At 41.6% G+C, this 19,145-nt stretch overlaps 1 protein-coding gene across 9 annotated transcripts in view; it reads left to right on the top strand.

Moving 5' to 3' along the window:
- Positions 1-6,258: 6,258 nt before the first annotated feature.
- Positions 6,259-19,145, top strand: part of synrg (synergin, gamma) — a 33,830-nt gene continuing 20,943 nt past the window's right edge. For 6 of the 9 annotated variants that reach the window (XM_056440327.1, XM_056440325.1, XM_056440328.1 and 3 more), the window contains exons 1-10: positions 6,259-6,333; positions 10,286-10,326; positions 11,323-11,477; positions 11,757-11,884; positions 13,802-13,907; positions 13,987-14,098; positions 14,632-15,048; positions 15,845-16,123; positions 17,194-17,271; positions 17,451-17,647. In XM_056440327.1, coding sequence (XP_056296302.1) covers positions 6,299-6,333; positions 10,286-10,326; positions 11,323-11,477; positions 11,757-11,884; positions 13,802-13,907; positions 13,987-14,098; positions 14,632-15,048; positions 15,845-16,123; positions 17,194-17,271; positions 17,451-17,647 — 1,548 coding nt within the window. In that variant the 5' untranslated portion in view covers positions 6,259-6,298. The remainder of the gene's footprint in view (positions 6,334-10,285; positions 10,327-11,322; positions 11,478-11,756; positions 11,885-13,801; positions 13,908-13,986; positions 14,099-14,631; positions 15,049-15,844; positions 16,124-17,193; positions 17,272-17,450; positions 17,648-19,145) is intronic. The other 3 variants (XM_056440332.1, XM_056440331.1, XM_056440329.1) reach the window with 2 other exon arrangements.

Here is a 19,145-nt window from a genome sequence, read left to right as displayed (position 1 = left end):
TTAGGTCCCCTCACTTGCGCTTGTGCTCTGCCAGATTGTTTTGTGTTTTTTCCTGACCAAGCACTCCACCGGTACAAATTGTATTTATCTGTTCCTGCCTGTTTTGTTCCTGCCGGTACTCGGAGTAAAGATCATTATTTGCAGTTCTGTCTCCTGAGTTGTGCTATTGGGTCCACCCTTATACTCCTGTGACAATTACCCCTCTGGTCAATTTGAAAGCTTTTACATGTCTTTGAAAAGGTGGTTGGTATACATTTTTTTAGTCTGAGCCAAACGTTAGCTTTTTACTTCTGGCGATTGCATTCACGCTTCAAAAATCATAAATGTTGTGGTTCATTTCTGAAGAGAATCACGCTGAACAAAACGCATCAAAGGGTATCATTCCCATTTGTTTGCCACAAAGCTCATTTTCTGCAGTAATCCCAAATCCATCTGACCATTGGCTTTTTGTCAGGGGAACCAGTGTGATGCTAACTTTCAGGTTGCCCTACAAAAGTCCATAATCTCTGATGATGATGGAGGTGGACCAACAGATCTGTGCCGTCGAGGACTCGAGAGGTCAACACGAGGTGCGAGATGACACCCGCGTAACAGAGGAGAGGGGCAAAGAGACAGAAAGTGGAAGCTGCAGGGTGAATGTGGCCGTGTGTTTAGCGGAGCCAAAAGAAAGGATACTACATCAACTCCAGCTGGGGTCAGAGGGGTTAATAGATAAGACTACCCAGCAGGGGTCAAGGGTCAGGAGGCCACTCTCTGCCAGGGCTAATTGGTCACTGCGACCAGAGTTAACGCCAACATTTCTATGGAGAAATACATACACATGTATGGAGCTGCTCTGACAGAGGCCTTCCATCAAAAGGCCTCATCAAGGAGGCCTCTGTTGTGCTCTGCACAGTCATGGAGATCAGTCAGGCTGCCTAGTAACCATCAGTACCCTTCACCGTACATCGCCACCAGCACCACCTACAGTGACAGCTAGGCTGGACGCGGGAAAAGATAGGTGGCTATTGATCTCAAGTTTTTTTTTATTAAGATCAATTCAGCTCATTAGCATAGATATGAAAGATGTATGTGGGACGTATTTTTAGTTTACCTTAATCTGTAGTCCATACTTTAACGATGTTGAGCTTGTTTCTTTCAGTGTTTTAAATAAAAAGAAAATCAATTAGTCATTTCCAGAATCACATTTTCTGACATTTGAGCCTACGACTAAATTCATAAACTATTGACATATTCATGATAATAGTGAGAACTTGGAATCAAATACTAAATTAATAGAACCCCATGACTTCTTTCCCAGGAGTGATCAAACTTAAACACATAAACTTAAATGCATAAAACCACATTTTGATCATCTGCACACATCTGAATATTTCCGGCTTCAGAATAACTTAAGTTATTTGGCTTCTATATAAGTGAGATGACACGTTTCAGGCCATACTTTTGATCAATATCCATATATTTCCTTAATATTTTCTTAAAATACAAACTATAAATATTATGTGTATATTTTACATGTAAAAAACAAAAACTAAAGTGGGGACTGAAAATTTAGCAACAGTTATTAATCAATTCATTTATAACAATGAATTACTGATAGCTGTCAGAAGCATTACTTCAAACTGTGATAAATCTTACATAGACCGTAAGAGCCTGTCATGTGCTCGATGTATTTACCCTTTAATGAGCTTGTAAAATATTTAAATGTTTAGACAGAAGAAGCACTGGATAAATAAGGCTTGTTTATGGTTCTCTATATGTGGGATTTTACCTGAAAGAAATCATCCATAATAAACCAGCATTAAACTAAATATGAGGACCACATGAGGTGTTTCAGATGCGCCGAAGTGCAAGTCTGTTTTCACCAGAATGAGCCTACATTTACTCTATTTGCATCTGAGGCTGACAATCTGCAGTTTAGAGGAATCCTGATGGATTGATGTTGTCATGCGATGCTGTCACAGGCTTGATGCTGGACAAGTTAATGATTTATGGGGAATAGTGTGATGCCCAGAATGGGACCCGGGTTAATGTTCACCTTTCTCGCCAGACCTCCTCTCTGGGGGGCTGCCCATAGCCAGTCCACATTCAACACTGGAGGGGGACGTGACTGACTGACTGAGTCGGCCGGCCTCCAGCTAAACCCGGCACACACAGCAGGGAGTGACACCATGATCTGCTCTCAGAGAAGTGGAGGGAACTGACGAGGCCTCATCGCCTTTTTAATGAGTTTTAATAGAAGCAATAAAGAGCAGCAGAAAATAGCCAAGCAGCTGTGATGATCTCACATAAACAAAGCAAAGCACACAGGTGATAATTAAAGTCACCCTCTAATCAAAAGGTTAATTAATGAGCGTCACTGTGTGGGATGATGAATGTAGTTTGATATTCGAAGGATGGTTTCACATGTGTCTGCTGGAGAGGGAAATATTCCTTCTCCAGCAGGGTGATGGACACCACGTCACAAACCGTTCGTTGCTGGTGGTTTGTCTCAGAAATGTCGCCACCGACACCCAGTTTATAATATTGCAAACGCACGGGCTTTCATCAGTGGGTTATAGCCTCAATCAGCATTGTATCGACTCATTTGGGGATAGATGCATGGTGACTTAACGAATATTTATTCAATTTAAAATCTTTGAGATTATTTCTTAAGAAAAGTATTACTTTTTTGATACTACTGTATAATTATATTTTCTTTTAATAATCATGTTTCAAAGCTTTAATATGACTTGTTTAAGTTAAGTTTTGATTTTTGTTACCTTTCAAAGTTAATGATGTCCAGAATTAGCCTCCAACCCCCAACATGTGTATGGTTTAGTATAAACTCAAGCCATTTAAAAAGAAACAGCAACAAAAAAAAAACATTTTCGAGAGACAATGCTGAGAACATACTCAATATAGGCACCAGTTCTAGTTCTTTATCAAATGACTCACGATTCACACAACCGTGGAGTCCTTAATCATATCTGAAGCTTTCCTGTGAGACTCTGTGTTGAAGAAAAAGTGAAAAAATGGAAAATGAATAAAATAAAATAAAGGACACTCTCCACACTGTCTTCTTCATGTGGGTAAAGTACTGTAAAAACAAAATGTTTCTCTTCAAAACCACCATCTTCATATGTGAAACTAAAACTGCTAATTTTCCATTTGTTATGTGCCACTCTGCAGCCTAAATGGCCACATTAGTCCCTCTGTCATGTATATAGACTCTGAATCATTGCTGTTGAATAAAGCAGAGGTATAGGAAAGCGTGAGGGCAAACCAGGTGATGGATAGCAGCCAGGCTTGTCATCGGCTCCCTTGCCCTGCTCTCATTAGGCTGTAAATCTTTCCCGCTATAAGACAAGACCAGAGAGGCTTTTCCTTGTTGCTCCACCTTGTCATTGGTGTAACAATGAAACTGGCAAGTGAATGACTTTGTCAGGATGCACAATGGCCTCAATGCTTCAAGCAGCCGGTAAACATGTTGGACAAGACATCAGGGGATAGACACAATAGGCGTGCAATACAGAACAAAATAAAAATATCAATATACGTAGTATACTTATGAAACATTTAAAATACGTTAATTTAGAGAATGAATGAACACTTACAGAAAAACAGGTGATGATTTCTGCCTGTTTAGGAAGTGTAGACGGATTAAATGTTTGTAACCACTTCAACATGATGTCATTTAAATGTAAAATGCTTGTTTGCAAGTTTCCCAATGCAACTGCTGTTGTCTTTGCCATTCATCATCAATTTAACATGACTTTGGCTCATAAGTATACCAAAATAAAAAATAAACTACAAGGCCAACTGTACAATATAAAGTCCAGATGTACAGAAATATTGCCTGTATGCGGGTGTACTGTGTGTGGCTAAACTCCTCGGGAGGTCTGCCCACACTTTAAACCCTAACCAAAGCGGATGTCATTGCTTAACATTTTTTTATGTGTATGACTAGATTTTGGGTTTAAATATTTGAATAACATAAGCATCATTATCTTAAATGATGTGCTGCCACAGTCAAAAACAGGTTATGTGACTTCTTAGTGGTGTGGAAAATGTTTTCACTTGAAATATGTGGATTTACAGTGCAGGTGTGCTGCAGGAAAATTGTCAGATGCCATTAAATATTTTTATGACTGTATCTAAATACAGAACCTCATCTATATATCTATCTATCCATCTATCTATCTATCTACAGTATATATCTATCTCTACACACTGCATACAGGTTTACTCATAAAGAGCCCAGATCCTATGTGTACAAGAACAAAGCTGAAAACAAGCTTTACACGGACATCTGTTGGAAAATATATTTTATTGCAGTAACATAGAACAAGTTGTCTCTGGGAATCTCAAGTCCTGTGTAATGCCTCACAGGAAGTCCAGGCGAGTATCAGTCCCTCATCTTTCTATTTTAATCAAACTCCACTATGGCTCGAGGTCACATTCAGTTTGCCTTCTTTGCTGCTTTTTCCAAAGCAGGTTATATTTCAGATAAAAGATCAGCCCGTTATTCTACTCAGTTTTCTTGTCCTCTTCTGATCAGAACTTATTCTACCCAGATTCTACCCTAACGCAACATTGCAAACAGTAAATCATGCCTATATGTGTGTTAATTCTCCAGGGATAACATTGTAAATTACTAAAGTTGATCTACAGGAGAATAACTATTTGAAATAAATACAGAATGCCGCAGAGCTTTCTTATATATATTTCAATTGCCACCTTGTCACATGTATTTTGTGTATTTGTTTTTTACATAAATAAAGACATTTCCATTATATATTGTATCTCCAGATACTTCTGCAACAGATGTTGAGATAAATACTTCACATATCATTCATGTTGGAAGCAGCGCAGTATTTGCAAATGCAAGCTTTGAGAGCGTTTCCCTTCTTGACACCACAGTTGACCCTCTGGATGCATCTAGTTGGCAAGACACATGACATAATGTGGATGCTTGAGAGGATAGTTGCATTGTAATTTTCCACACAGAAAGCCTCTCTGGGATGGAGTACTCTGGTTTTGATTTTTAGAGAACTTAAGTGTTTTCTGAGAAAAAATATCATGGAAGGTGACGTTTACTTTCAAGTTATTCTTCCTAATGGAAAACTTGAAAACCCTGTGGATGATGGTGGTGTTTTGAAGGATGAACTGTCAGCATTTTGGAAAGACCTTTATGAGCAGTGCACTCTTGGAAATGGCTTTCAAGTGCCAAACCTATGTCATGATTTTGGTAAAGAAGAATGGGAAAGCGTAGGACGAATTATCACATTTGTCTTGCAAAAATAGAAGTACCTTCCTGTAAGACGTTCACCTGTACTTCTGGAGGAAGATGTTTTGGGCTTTGTGGAGAGTGATCTCCTGGACTGCTTTTTCAAGTATGTGTCACCAATAGTCCCAATATAATAAGTTTATGCAGGTGAAACACGATGCTGTATGTAAACATCACTGAACCTGAAGAATTTTGGAGTGACCTAGATTGGTTATTGGTGTGTAGAAAGTTACAAACTGTGTTTGCTGTATTTTATCATGCACCTGAAGACGGCTAAGGGTACTTTGCATGCTCAGAACTGCAGGAGGAAGCATTGACATATACCTCTTTTCTCTTTGCATACAATTTAATCACATTTAAAATGTTGGCAACTTTTAAAGGTTAACCTTCGGATTTTGTAATATTTGTGTACCTCTGGTGCCACCTTCAGGCTAAACTTCACTTCACTACTTTATTTTAATTGTGTTGCCTAGTGTTGGCCAAGAATAGCAAAGTTTCCTTCTCTATTTTTTAAGTCCTCCGTATTTCATATTCCAATATGTCTTATTAATTATAATACCTTTACCACCAGCATGGCTATATTTTTTATGACATGTAATGTATGTCTTTCAAACTTAAAGCAATGCTTAATGAAATATTGATTCACTGGTTTGCATAGCCCATAAAAGCAGAATATGCCTTAAAATTCCTTTGAATTAATCTGTGTATATGATGTGTGCGTATGTGTTGAAGGCCTCGGTGCACTTCCTCTCTCCTCTCTGAAGCGTTTACGACCTGTCTAAAATATGTGGGGACTTTCTATCCCATAATTATGACTTTCTATCTCATAATGTTGACTTACCATGGTAATATTTTTATGATGACAGCTACATTGTCATCTTATTGTCCTGCCGGAAGTTGGCTTCCATATGGATCAGCATGGAGCAGGAAGTGAGCTGTGCCCGAGAGACCGAACTCAGAAGAGCCTCGCGCCCCCTGGAGGACCGTCACTGCTGACGTCATCTCCGATTGGCGACTGCTGTTATCAAGATGGCGCTGCGGCCGGGATCAGGGGGAGGCGGCAGGTAATTTGACATTTTAAAATCGACTCTGTCGCTACAATGTGAACTCCGCACCTCGGCGCGCCCCTTAGCGACACGTTGCTCGCACAGAAGGGCCTCGAAGACCGATTAAAAACGGTTGTTGTTGTCGCGGCGATGATGATGAGATGGCTGGTTGTCAGATGCCAGCTAACGTGAGCTAACGTGAGCTAACGTGAGCTGGTTTCTGCTGCCTGTCCACGCTCCGAGTGGACCAAAACAAAGCCACGGTGCTCGTGTATTAAACACATTTCACGCGTTGTGTCTCGCGTACCCGTTAGTGTGCACGCAGCTCACAGTGCTCTGTTTCATATCCCGATACTTAACGTGACCGAAACACAAGTCCATGGTGCTCTCTTGAAACTTTAGCATTGTCAGGAACATAGCTGTCACCTGTACATGCAGGCCCGTACACGGCCGACTGTCACAATCTGGCCTTATCAACTGTTTCACCATCAAATGCTCTGCCATGGGGGTAGTCTACGCAGAACTATGTCGATACGTGGTTGACTATTTTGAGAAAGTGAACCAGGAGGGAAGTGAAGATTGAGCGAAAAGCCTTGCACGTCAAATTCAAAGATGTCTCTCCTCACACACAAGCTGCACGTCCTCTTCCGCAGTCCCACTGCTCTGCATTAGTTTGGATTAATACTGATTTACTGAATCGCATGTCTCTCATCTACCCGGTTCATAGCTAGTTGTAGCAGATGTTTCGGAGATGTACAGGTGTCCTATTAGAGCAGTGTGATGACGATAGTCTGCAGGCGAGATGAGAAGACCAGCCTCATGATTCTTTCAAAGTTGAGCTCGAGCAGTTTGAATAATAAATGTGTTCTGGGTTCAGGCATCTCGGCGAGCCAGGTGATAATGACCTGACGGGTGAAACCAAAGCCCTCATGACTGTGAGCAGGTGTAACGTGAAGACCTGAAAGTAATTCTAGTTCTTTCATGTGTTCATCCCGATGCTGATGTCTGGCGGACAGTTACTGACGTGTGCACAATGAGGATAGAGAGCAGGAGAACGTGTCTTTATGTATTTAATCCCACAGGAATATGGCAGCCATAGCTCTTTCAATAGCTGCTGTAGATATACCGTCACCGTTTGGCACTTGGAGAGGACAATCCACAAGAGTGTGGTTAAGTGCCGTACATTGTTCCAGTTTATCATACGTTCGTGTTAGCGGCTTTGTATGCAGTAGGCCGCCATGACACTGGCTTATGGCAATGTTTCATTTTTAAAGGCGTTTTGTATTCTGTGACGAAAGACCTCGACCTGTATGTTAAGTTATAGATATGAATGTATATTTTATCCGTATTGTTCACTCCTAACCAGAACCACCGCTTTACTGCTGCCAATAAGGCTTTGATTTAATTTGACGGATTACTTTTTTTTGTCACGCGCGTAAAGTTTTCATATTTCTTGCCAGGGGCATCTTTTATCTGCAGAATGTTTCTAATCGTTTTCCATGGGAAATATAATGGATCTAAATGTAGGCGTTACGTTGTGCATTGTGTGAGTGCAGCACGTTTGACTGCCAGACACGATCATACAGCAATAATACATTAAACGGTGTCCGGAGGGCCTGTGTGGAGAGCGAGATGCTGGAGCAGCAGTGTAGCTTGAACAATAATCTTATTGGCTCATCGTGAGCAACCTTTGTGGCTGGTTGGATTAAATGTATCGGTGAATGTATGTAATGATGCAAAGCTGTGATGTGAAAGATGCAGTAGATGTATCTTTAAGGAAGGCTGTAAGGAGACAGTGACAGAAATGCGTAATATCAGCTTCCGTTGTGTCCGGTGATAATTCCTCAATTTATATTTCTTCAACAGACTATGTAAGACGTTGAATGTCAGATGATCCATTGTGCTTGTAGAGAGTATTATATTGTGAGATGTGTTTTGCAACTATAGACATTTCCAAGTTGGAATTATAACAAATGTTATCTGTCAAATCCTTAGGAGAACTGGTTACATGGTTATTATTACAGTTAATAAAATGAATGGCAGCCTGAGTTGTAATTTAATTATAATATTTTGGTTGTGGCACGTTGGTGTGTGTGTAGGAGGGCGGGGGCTATCTTGTCGGTTTCATTACCTGTGGTGACTGTTAAATAAAATGCCCAACTCATTGAAGGATCTTATGCCACTTTCTGTGTCCCTGAATTGATTAACAGGAACCAGATCCGATATTTTAAAACCAAAGATTGATTATTCAGTGCACAATGATTACAAGGAGAGAGAAAAACATCAACTTCTGTCTATTAGGTTGATGGAACCAGATAATGAATGTCAAATCATGGCATTGATTAATTCACAATTTATTTCTGTTTTAACAAAGGGTTAATTTACTGTCTCTTAGCTTTTCCCTTTGAGGGCGTTCTCGTCATCCCTCCTGTCATCCCACTGGGAGAGAAGCTTCAGAATAAGCTTACATTATTTTCGTTGTACCTTCCTCCGTTATGGTGACATTGACTGAAACTCCTGTCCCTGCCTTCAGTTTCCCAGCTTTCAAAACAGTTTGATGACACACATTCATACACATACAGTCGTACAATAAAATAACATCAAAGTCGTTTTTTATTTGGCCACATGGTGACAGCAGTAACCTATTGCCAGACTATCACATTATACAGGTGGCTTCTTGGCATGCAGTCTCATGTTCACACACAGAGCAGACATGAAGCATCACTTTGAAATGTGTTTGTATCCACCTGATGAATGTAAATCCAACATTCACTTTTCTTTTCCCCTTCCACTGTATCCTGAGTAAAATATTGCTACTTGCTAACTGTGTCCATCTGCTCCTGGGTAATGGGTCATTCCCGATCCAAAGATCCATTAGGCCCTGTTTTCCACCAAATAAAATGTGTCCCTAGGCGCAAAAGCTATTTGATATCACAGCTTGTAAAGTTATTTATATTATATATATATATATATGCATCTTCTTTTTTTGTCAAAGCCTCAGAGAGCCGCAACAGAGCGGCTAAAGAGCCGCTTGAGACTCCGGAGCCGCGTGTTAAACCCCCGGTTTAAGACATTTAGTAGCAAAAGGGGGGCGGGCCACCGACCTGTTATAACGGGAGGGGAAACACTGAGATTGGTGATGCTCAAATTCAGCTGAGTCAGTCTGGGACACGAGGCCTTGCTGGCTCTTTTTTATTTCTTTGTCTCTGTATCATCAGCTTCAGCCTGAATAACTCTGTTGTAATTTGGCACATAGCTGAAGGCCTGTGTGTGTGTGTGTGTGTTGGCTCTGGTGACTTGGCCGACTTGTAGAAACTTCCTCTGATTGTTTCTTTAAGATTCTCAGCTCAGACCCAGTCGCCAAGTCGCCTGTGGAAATGAATCGATTATTCTGTCTTTTGGAAATTACTGTTAACATTTCAAAGGATCAGTGTGTGAAAATTCACCCTGGTCTTTGCGCATGAACTAGTTTGTAGAACATATAATCATTGCTGATCAATAAATGCTGACCGTAATCCAATCATATTAGGATTTGATTCATATGAAGACCTTGAATTCAGATATGGCCCCTCTAATTTAATGTCTCTATTATGAAAAGCAATCAAGGCTTTTATTTATGGTTTAGTTGGGTCAAACATACCCTCCATTTTTTTTCAACAACAATTGGAGTTCAAAGTGCCATTTGCCCAATGCAATCAACTCCAATTAAATGATTTGAAGTGACAGTTGCACTCTTTGTTGACCTTCAGCAATTAAATCAAATTTGCTTTTGTCTTTTACATCGTATTGTTGGGTTGTATAAGTATTACATTAATACGTATGATTTTTAAAAATATATATATTTCTACTTTGTTCAAAGCTGCTGGCGACGTGATTAATGTTTCGAGGTCACCTAAAAGTGTTATCTGTAGGTTTGTTTATCCCTCGGTTTGAATCTCACAACCTGCAACTGTTCATTTTCTCACTGTAGTTTCATGTATCCTGTTGGAGGGGGCCTGGGACCGCCACAAGGTGAGTCATTCTGCACTCAATATTACCAGGCTGTTGTTTCAAGCTGATTTTTTTCAAAATATATTTCTCCAGTTTCACTTTCAAAAGCTGATGATCAAATGGGAAGCTTTCTCTCAGAATTTTTACCTGACAAGATGTTGCATGTTTAAGGTGACCCGTTGATAATCTTGCACACTGTATGTACCACTATACTTAGATTAAAAAATAAATAAATTGTGAAATCGTTTGCTTTACTTTGTTTGTATTGTGATATATATTGCATTAGTCATGAGACTTCCCTTTGGTCTTTCCTGTTAACAATTCATCTTTGCCCCTTAAAATCACCGCGACACGGCAGAATTAAGTAGCAGCAAGGATGCAGCCCATCGGAAAGACATCATACCTTTGTTACCTGTGCCTAGAGCAGTGCATTGTGGGCCACACATACCATTTAGCTGTGCGTGCATTATCATATGTAGGCTCTTGACTTTGTCACAACACTCCTAATGAACCCATCCACACACTACTGAGGACAAGCATCTCTCAGGGACCATTACAATGCTTCCATTAGTAATGTCATTTTGGACTAAGCACATTGTGTGTAGCCACCTAAACAAGCCACTTATTCAGCCCGCTTGAGTCGTAAAACAGTGAATCGTCTCCAGCTGGCTGCACAGCTCTGGCTCTCAGCTCACACAGCATCTGTGAAAACAAACGAGGAACTTTTCTCTTCTTTTTTCCGCTTTCGCCTCTTGTTGTGCTGCAAGCTGCCACTGTCGTCACAAGAACAATTTATTTGTTTGTTGCTGAGCTCGTGTCTTTCTCCAGCCGTCTCAGAAATAGATTTTTTGATCCTGAATCATGTCTCGTCTCTAGAGGCTTTTTTTCCAGTCCAGGATTTTGTTGTGTTGTTTTTGTTTTTTTACTTTAAAGTTGGCATACATTAAATGGTAAATAAAGATACTATTCTTTTCCATATACACAGCATATTGTAACTGTTTGTTTGTGTTTCTGCAGGCATGGTACCCATGCAGCAGCAGCAGCAGCAGCAGCAGCAGCAGCAGCAGCAGCAGCAGGGCTTCCCTATGGTACCGGTCATGCAACCGAACATGCAGGGCATGATGGGAATGAACTATGTGGGACAGATGCCCGCCGGAGCTATGCCTATGCAGGTGAGCTTCTCCTTGATTCTGTGTTTGTCTATTTGTTTGTTGTCTCAGGTGAAATGTTCCTTCTAATGTTTCCTTAGAGATCTGTAGTGTTTTTTAACAAACTTGCATTCTGTAAGTAACCCTGCTGTGTTGATTTAACTGATTTCATTCACATGGAAGACTGCACTTAAGAGCTGATCTTATTCTGAACTGCAATGCTTTCCCTCGGTGCAAGTATGTAATATCATGTGCTAATAGGATGTCTGAGCTGCATTCTGTGTTATGTTGTGTCTCTCACAGGGTGGGATGGCTCTTGGTATGCAGACCCCTGGGATGCAGTTCATGGGTCAGCCCCAGTATATGGGTATGAGACCTGCTGGGCCCCAATACACTGTGGACATGCACAAACAAATGGCTGAGCAGCACCAGTAAGACATTGTTACAATAATTCAGTTTCATTATTATTTAGTTGTCCACAAATCACACATTACAAAATCTTGCTTTGTTTCTATTTCACACAGACATCCCCAAAAAAAAACTCACACATCACCAAAAAAACTCAAAAATACCCTTCAAAAAAAAAAAAAAAAAAAAAAAGGGGAGAGCAAGGAGGGAGGATCTCATCATGGATGGACAGATGCAATAGATGTTGTACAGAGGGATGTAATGTAGGTTTAAATACATCAATGAAATGAATATGGTGTATGATAGTTTATAGTAGGCATATTCCACGATGGGGAGACCACGATCCATCAGGCAGATGGCGGTGGGGGGAGGAGGCGGAGGAGGAGAACAGAGTGAGGTCAGTGGTCGGAGACACAACAGGACAGTGGCGTCAGGAGCAGGAATCGACCCCCACCCGATGATCCATGATCGATCAGAGATGGGATCTATGTCGTCTCAGGCGACCCCATGATGGACCCTGAAGTCAAGAACCGGAAAGAAAGAAGAGTTAGTTAGTAACGTGTGATTGAGAGATGAAAATTCATCCTTTAGGAGAGAAAAAAGAGGATAATATATATATATATAATATCATGGTTCTCGATTGTTTGTGTTTGTTTGTTTGTAAGCATGAATGCTCACATCTGCATAGCCAGCCGAGTAACTAACACACTAAATTGTTAAATAGATGAAGCATGAGAGGCTGGAATCACTGTGTTGTTCCCCCCCCCCCCCCTGAGCCCTGAGGCTTAACTGGCATTTTTGGAATATTTTAATATGGATTTTTTTCACACGATTTGTATCATTGGAGGAGTGTTGTACTGGTGCTCATGTGCATCCATGGGATGCATTTTGACCGTATCCTAATTAAAAGATACAGTTGAGAACTTTTGACAATGTTTGGTTATGAAAGTCCCTAACCATTAATGCTGATGCCTCTATGTGGCACTTCAAAATAAACCTTGAGCGGGAAGATTGGCTATTTATATATAAGTATTCCTAATGTCTGTTAATTGGTGCCACCGGGTCGAATTCTGTGCGACACCAGAAACAATTTCACTCCAGCGAGTCCTCCAGCATTGAGCTGCCCGCCGCGGACAGACACAGACCCACAGGAGAGCTCTGCGACTGGTAGCAGCTGCTCCTTCTCTGGTCAGGAGCAGAGCTTCACCTCCATGCTCCGCCAACCTGAAACCATGCTGCTGGAGGCCCAGAGGCAGGCACGGGAGATCCAGAACTAGGACTGCAGTCAAATAAGGGGTTTTTAAAGGGATTCTGGTGCTCAGAAACATGACCACTCTCATCCACAGCGACCAGCAGTTCAACATAGAATGCAAGTTATTTGGAGCAGCTTTTAAAGTAAGATGCTGAACAGAGTAAAAATGAAATGTGCTGATGTTAGGATTCAGCTCAAGGCTCTGCAGTGCTCAACTACTGCCTTGAAGAGCCGCTCACATTGCTGTTGAGGCTTAATCTTGTGAAATGGTATCCTCAAACTCTACTGACCTCGCAGTCTTGAGGAAAATTCTTCAGCTTTGCCACAAACATCCTCTTGGACTCAAAAAATGCAGAGGCCATTTATGGCAATGGTAACACAAGTCAAATTGGATGAGATGATAAAATAATGACATTTTGGACAGACATGAGTGTAAACTGCAACTTGACCGATATGCATATGACCAAGAGGCAATAATACTTTAAAGTTATGCTGATGATGTAGTCCCCCTAACAGACGAGCACTACCTGTCCACCTACGACACCATGGCCTTCTGGTTCCAGGAGGCAGTCGCTTCAGACCGGCTCTTTTTGAGCAAGTGTTTTTGAAACATGAGTCTTTTACCAACCCATTCAAAGGTATCATTCTGTTGACTCTCAATATAATGTCTCCTCTTTGTGGCTTTTAGCAAACGCCTGGAGCAGCAGCAGAAGATGCTGGAAGAGGACAGGAAGAGAAGACAATTTGAGGAGCAGAAACAGAAGCTGAGGCTGCTCAGCAGCGTCAAACCCAAGGTGAGTGTCTCTACATCCTGTTCATCTTTCGATTCTTATAACCTTCCTGACTCTTGATCCTCTTTTACTGTGTACTCAGACAGCTGAGAAGAGCCGCGATGATGCTTTGGAGGCAATCAAAGGCAACCTGGATGGCTTTAGCAGAGATGCTAAGATGTATCCAAATCCATCATCGCAGACCAAGAAGCCAGGTACCTTCACCCCAATGATATTCTGTGTAGTCCCGTGAGATTTTCTTTCTGTTTCTCTCCATCAGCAGAACTGCTCTCAGTTGGAATGCCTCCGTCTAAGAATAATAGCCGGACTAGAGGCAGGTCGGCATGACGACTGCTCAGCTGGCAGCCGTACACTGTCGGTGTACAAAATAAGAAGAAGCTGATTCTTGATCACATTTCTTTTATCACGTAATTCTTTCAGTCGCTCACACAGCTGTGAGTCTATTGTCATGAAAAATATTTTTTTAAGCAAAATTGTTGTTATGCATTGAACAAACATCTTAAAGTAATATTACAGCCGACGTTCTCCACCCGGAAAGCATTTTATTGAATTATATTAATTACAGGCTGTATGTAATTAGATTTAGGTATAATTAGCAGATCTTTAATCTCTGGTCACGCATAAAACAATCTTTATCTCAGTCTTGGCATGTGCAGCCCATAATCCATTCTCCATTGCCGTGTGTGTCGTGTGTTGTGCCATCATCATTATTTCTTAATTTTTGCAGACTCATCGTCACCACATCCTTCTGTCCCCACTCACTCCCTCCCCCCAGCTGTGTCTGAAGACAATGATGAGTTTAGTGACTTTCATGGGCATGTAGACGCCTCCTTACTTCCGTCCTCCTCCACTTCCTGCGCATCTGGCCTCTCCTCTCAGGCCCTCGCCCAGCCTTCGTCCACTTCCCCCGTGACAGGTTTTTCCCCGGACGATGACGAGTTTAGTGACTTTGTTCAGGGTCCTCTGAATGTGTTCCCTCCGTCCAACTTCCACCCCTCCTCTCAGGCCCAAGTCCAATCCTCATCCCCTTCCCTGAAGGCTGGACTGTCCTCTTCCTCTTCCCTCCCTCAGTCCCTTCCTTCCTCTGTGTCCATTTCAACTGTCACCCAACAATCTGCTGTCAACAACAGCTCTACATTTCAAGGTAACTGTCTTTTTGCTTTGTTGACACCTCCCTGCCCACCCTCATAGTATATACGCGATCATATACATTTTGAATGCCGTTTCTTTATTTTAAAGCCGATGCTGAATATTTTCACTGGCCCATCTGGGTCTTGCGTTGGCCTTGGCCTGTGTTACAGTGTGAGCGCATGCAGCCTGGCCTTGTGACCTAAACCTACACAGCTACCAGACACTGCAAACTAGGCAAACAAGGATGCAGCATCAATAAGAAACTGACCTTGCTTCGTTATTAGAGCGTGAGCATGTTTCTCAGTAGGTTGTAACCACATAGTGGCCGAATCCATCGTAGATACGGAATCTGTTTGTGGTTCGATAGAAGACTGTCACTCATGTGTCCAATGCCGTCTAATCTCTCGAATGAGCAGCTGCTCTGTGACAGCTCTCAGTCTCGAGACTGCGAATGACAGGACGGAGCGATCACTTCGCGTCCAGAGAAATCCATCGAGTGTCATCCCCCAGTCCTCTGAGACATTTCTGACCTCGTTGTTTAGCATCTAGAATCAACAGTTTGGATGTCCTCAGGCTCGCACCGCATGCCTCTGACAAATAAGACTGCTTTAATATATATTATTTTAAGCTAATGTAGAATCAATTTCAGGCTGGATAAGACATTTGACATGGTAAATTAGTTCTGATTCAAAAAAAATTACACGTTAGAAATACATGATTGACAAACTGTATTATGTCGTTAGTTGAATACAACTGCTTTGTATAGCCAGTGTGTTATCAAGAAACCTGTTCCTCATTCACCCCTCTAGGCCCGTCCCTGGATGAGAAGCTATACTCCTCATGCGATTTCACTGCTGATAAGACGGCACAGTTTAGCTTTAAATCCAAGTCGATTTTGGCTGAAATGGGTCCTGGAACCAAAGTTTCTACCCAGTTTAACTCCAGCACTAAAGCGAGGAACTGGGCTGCGGCCCCTGAGGACTTGGGTTCGATCTTCATTGCAGAAAAGCTACCCGAGGTCTCGGTGTCGGCACCCAGCGTCCCCCCATCAACCGTTTACTCGTCTCCTCAAACCAGTAGTGACAGTGGTGAGAGACGTGCCTGTTTATTGGTCTTCTTAGCTTCTTCTCTCGCTTGCTTTGCTGCACACAATCATGGCAGTACTTTTCCTTCTTTGCTGGGAAAATATTTCCACTCTTTCTAACGAGCACAAAATAATTCTGTACCTTTGGGTCATAATTGATTCATACGAGATTCTAGCTGGTCGTCATACTCGTGTCGCCTATCTGCTCTGAAATAAAATTCTGCTGATAATATCCTTCGCCTCGTGGATCAAATGGAGTGGCGGTGTCTTTGGAGGTATCCTCCCTGGTGTCGTTACAACTGCTCTCAAGCCAAGTCTCTGCTCTTATATCGTCCTGCTTCATACCTCTGTCCCCTCAGACCAAATCTTGTCAGAGGGGCTTCTCATGTTGGTGCTCTCTGCTCACTTTGTGGAAATGGATTATGTCCCTTGTGATCCTGAGGTGACTCGATAAGCTGCTGTTTGTGCCCCTGCTATGTAACACCTTCTCAGAGAACCACCTCTGGCGCATGCTGACTGCTATGGTCTAACAGGGATGCGCATGGATTGGCAGGCGCCACCGATCCCAAAAACATAATCCGAGGCTGATTGTGCATCCCACTTGGCTACTCCTTTCTGCTTTCATTGGTTTGTCTGTGTCCGGGTCATCAAGAGGAATACAGAGGCTAGTTTTAGAAACCTGGAGGATTTGTAATAAGATTTGTTTAATTGCCCACTGATGGGATTGTTATCTGCAAAGCAGCTGCCTGAGTAAACAGACGCCTTTTCGACTCAATAAGATGTCTTGTAAGGGACTGAAAAATCGCCGCAGTAAAAATAAAATGCATCTATTTGATTTTTTTCTTTTTTTAAAGCTCAATATCGGCAGTTAAATTTGATTTTTTGCTATTTTTTCTTACAAGGTAGTTTCCTCTGTCTGCCCATCTTGAAGCAATGTCTGACGGGACAAGACTCTTGTGATTCAGTGAAGGAGAGCATAACATTTTGCAATCCTCCATACATCCGATGTATGATTTTGTTGTTGTTGCTATAACAACTAACTGTGTGTGTGTGTGTGTCTGCTTGTGACGGCAGGTGTTGGTGTGTACCCACAACAAGAGCACATTCAGCCCATGCTGCCAGCCTGGCTTTACAATGACAGCCTCATCCCAGGTGAACATTTACAACATGTCTAGTATAATCTTTCAGACATTCATATTGGATGCTGGGTTTTGTATCAAGGAATGAAACTCTACATCTCCGTTATGATTAAGATTTTAAAAGATTTAAATAGTTTACTTTACCATTTCTCACATGCATGAATATTGTCCTTTCTGTTTGTCTTTCCTCAGAAATGTTCAAAAAGGTTCTTGAATTCACCATGACTCCGGCAGGGATAGACACAGCCAATCTCTACCCTATTCTCATATCATCAGGACTTCCCAGGGAAGCACTGGGGCAAATCTGGGCGTCAGCCAACCGCACAACACCTGGCATGCTGACCAAAGAGGAGCTCTACACTGTACTTGCACTAATTGGTGTGGCGCAGGTAAACACTGGAGTCGTGACAAATTATCCCGTTAGAACGACTTCACTAATCGTCACGCATGGCTCCCACAGAGCCTCGACATCAAGTCCACACTGCAATTAGACGGGCTTCACGAGAAATAGGCAGAAGGAGGCCGAGCTGTGAATCAGCTCCAGTGCTTGTGGGGCATTTGAAGCCAAAGATATGTACCCGCCATCAGTCCCCATCAGCTGTGTTTGGCAGGAGGCTTCTTAGCATCCTTAGCCTGGGCCTGTCACCACCACTCTGCAGGGAGCTCACGAATTAATTGATGAACCTATTTTTAATTTGACAAGTCATCTTTATGTATGAGCAGGTGCGAGAGTGTAGGGGTTGAATGTCTGAGAAGCATTCATTCACGGGCAACATTTGAAGTTATTTCTTCCAGTGCCAAAGTATGTATTTAACCAATTGTTGCTGTTTATTGTTTGATGGGTAATTGTATTCTAGATTAGTTTTAGAATTGTGCTCTCTTTAATTTTGAGTGTATTTTTGCAGATCTGTGTTCAGAGGTCTTTGGTATATAGGAAGTAAGGCTGATTTAATCCACTTTATGGTGTAGTTTGAATGTTGTATGAAGTTGTTTATGAGATTTAATAACTTCCTGCAGGGTTGTTTGTGTTTCGTAGCATACATATTATTTCATTTTGTCAGATGCCACAAGCAAAGGGGTTCAATGAAAATGGTCAAATGTGAATCTGTACGATATCGTGTTGTTAATATTGACGGTGTCCATGGGTGTGTTTTACAGTGTTTTTATCTATTTAATCCCAAACTCTCCAAAGCCAAATTGTTGTAGAACATGCAAGTGTCTTTGTTTTGTTACACTGAGATGTTTCAATTTAAGAGAGTCTTCTTTAGTTGTTAGTGGACTGTCATTTCTTTTCTTTAGATTAAAGAAGGAACTATTGTTTCCTACCGGAATGCCTTGAAAATGACTTATGTCGGTATTGCCTAATGTTGTGTGGCTGTAACTAGAGGTAAGAGTCAAGACCTTCTCAGGTTTTGATCAAACTTGTATTCAGTGTCCCTCTGAGGGGAATTGTCCTTTTTATTCTTGAGACAGTTCTCATGAAAAGTGCGTTCAAGTGCCCCATTTAAGGAATTCAAAACAGAATTCACATGGTCCTTGTGCTTTAGAGTTTGGCATTTGTGTACGTGTGGAAAGTGATAATGTTGTTGTTATTGGGGCCATATATGTCTGCAACTCTAAACAGTTTATTATTGATTGAGGCATATATAATGGAATATTTTTCCTGTATGTCCAATATTTAACTAATAAGAGTAAATGAATGCGTTTACACAGGATGGACACACCTAAGTTTATTGTTGTGGTTGCTGAAAAGTGGCTTATGTCCAACTCTAATTTGATGAAGTGATCCATGACTTTTATTCTTTGTCTGAGCACATACCAAGTACATCACATTTTATAAAGGGTAGTGTGAATACAATATTACTCTATTTTCTTCCACTTACAATA

This window comes from Pseudoliparis swirei, chromosome 20, assembly GCF_029220125.1.
Source record: "Pseudoliparis swirei isolate HS2019 ecotype Mariana Trench chromosome 20, NWPU_hadal_v1, whole genome shotgun sequence".
Lineage (NCBI taxonomy): Eukaryota > Metazoa > Chordata > Actinopteri > Perciformes > Liparidae > Pseudoliparis > Pseudoliparis swirei.
Note: the sequence above shows the minus strand (reverse complement) of the source record. Positions and strands in the feature narration are given on the sequence as shown.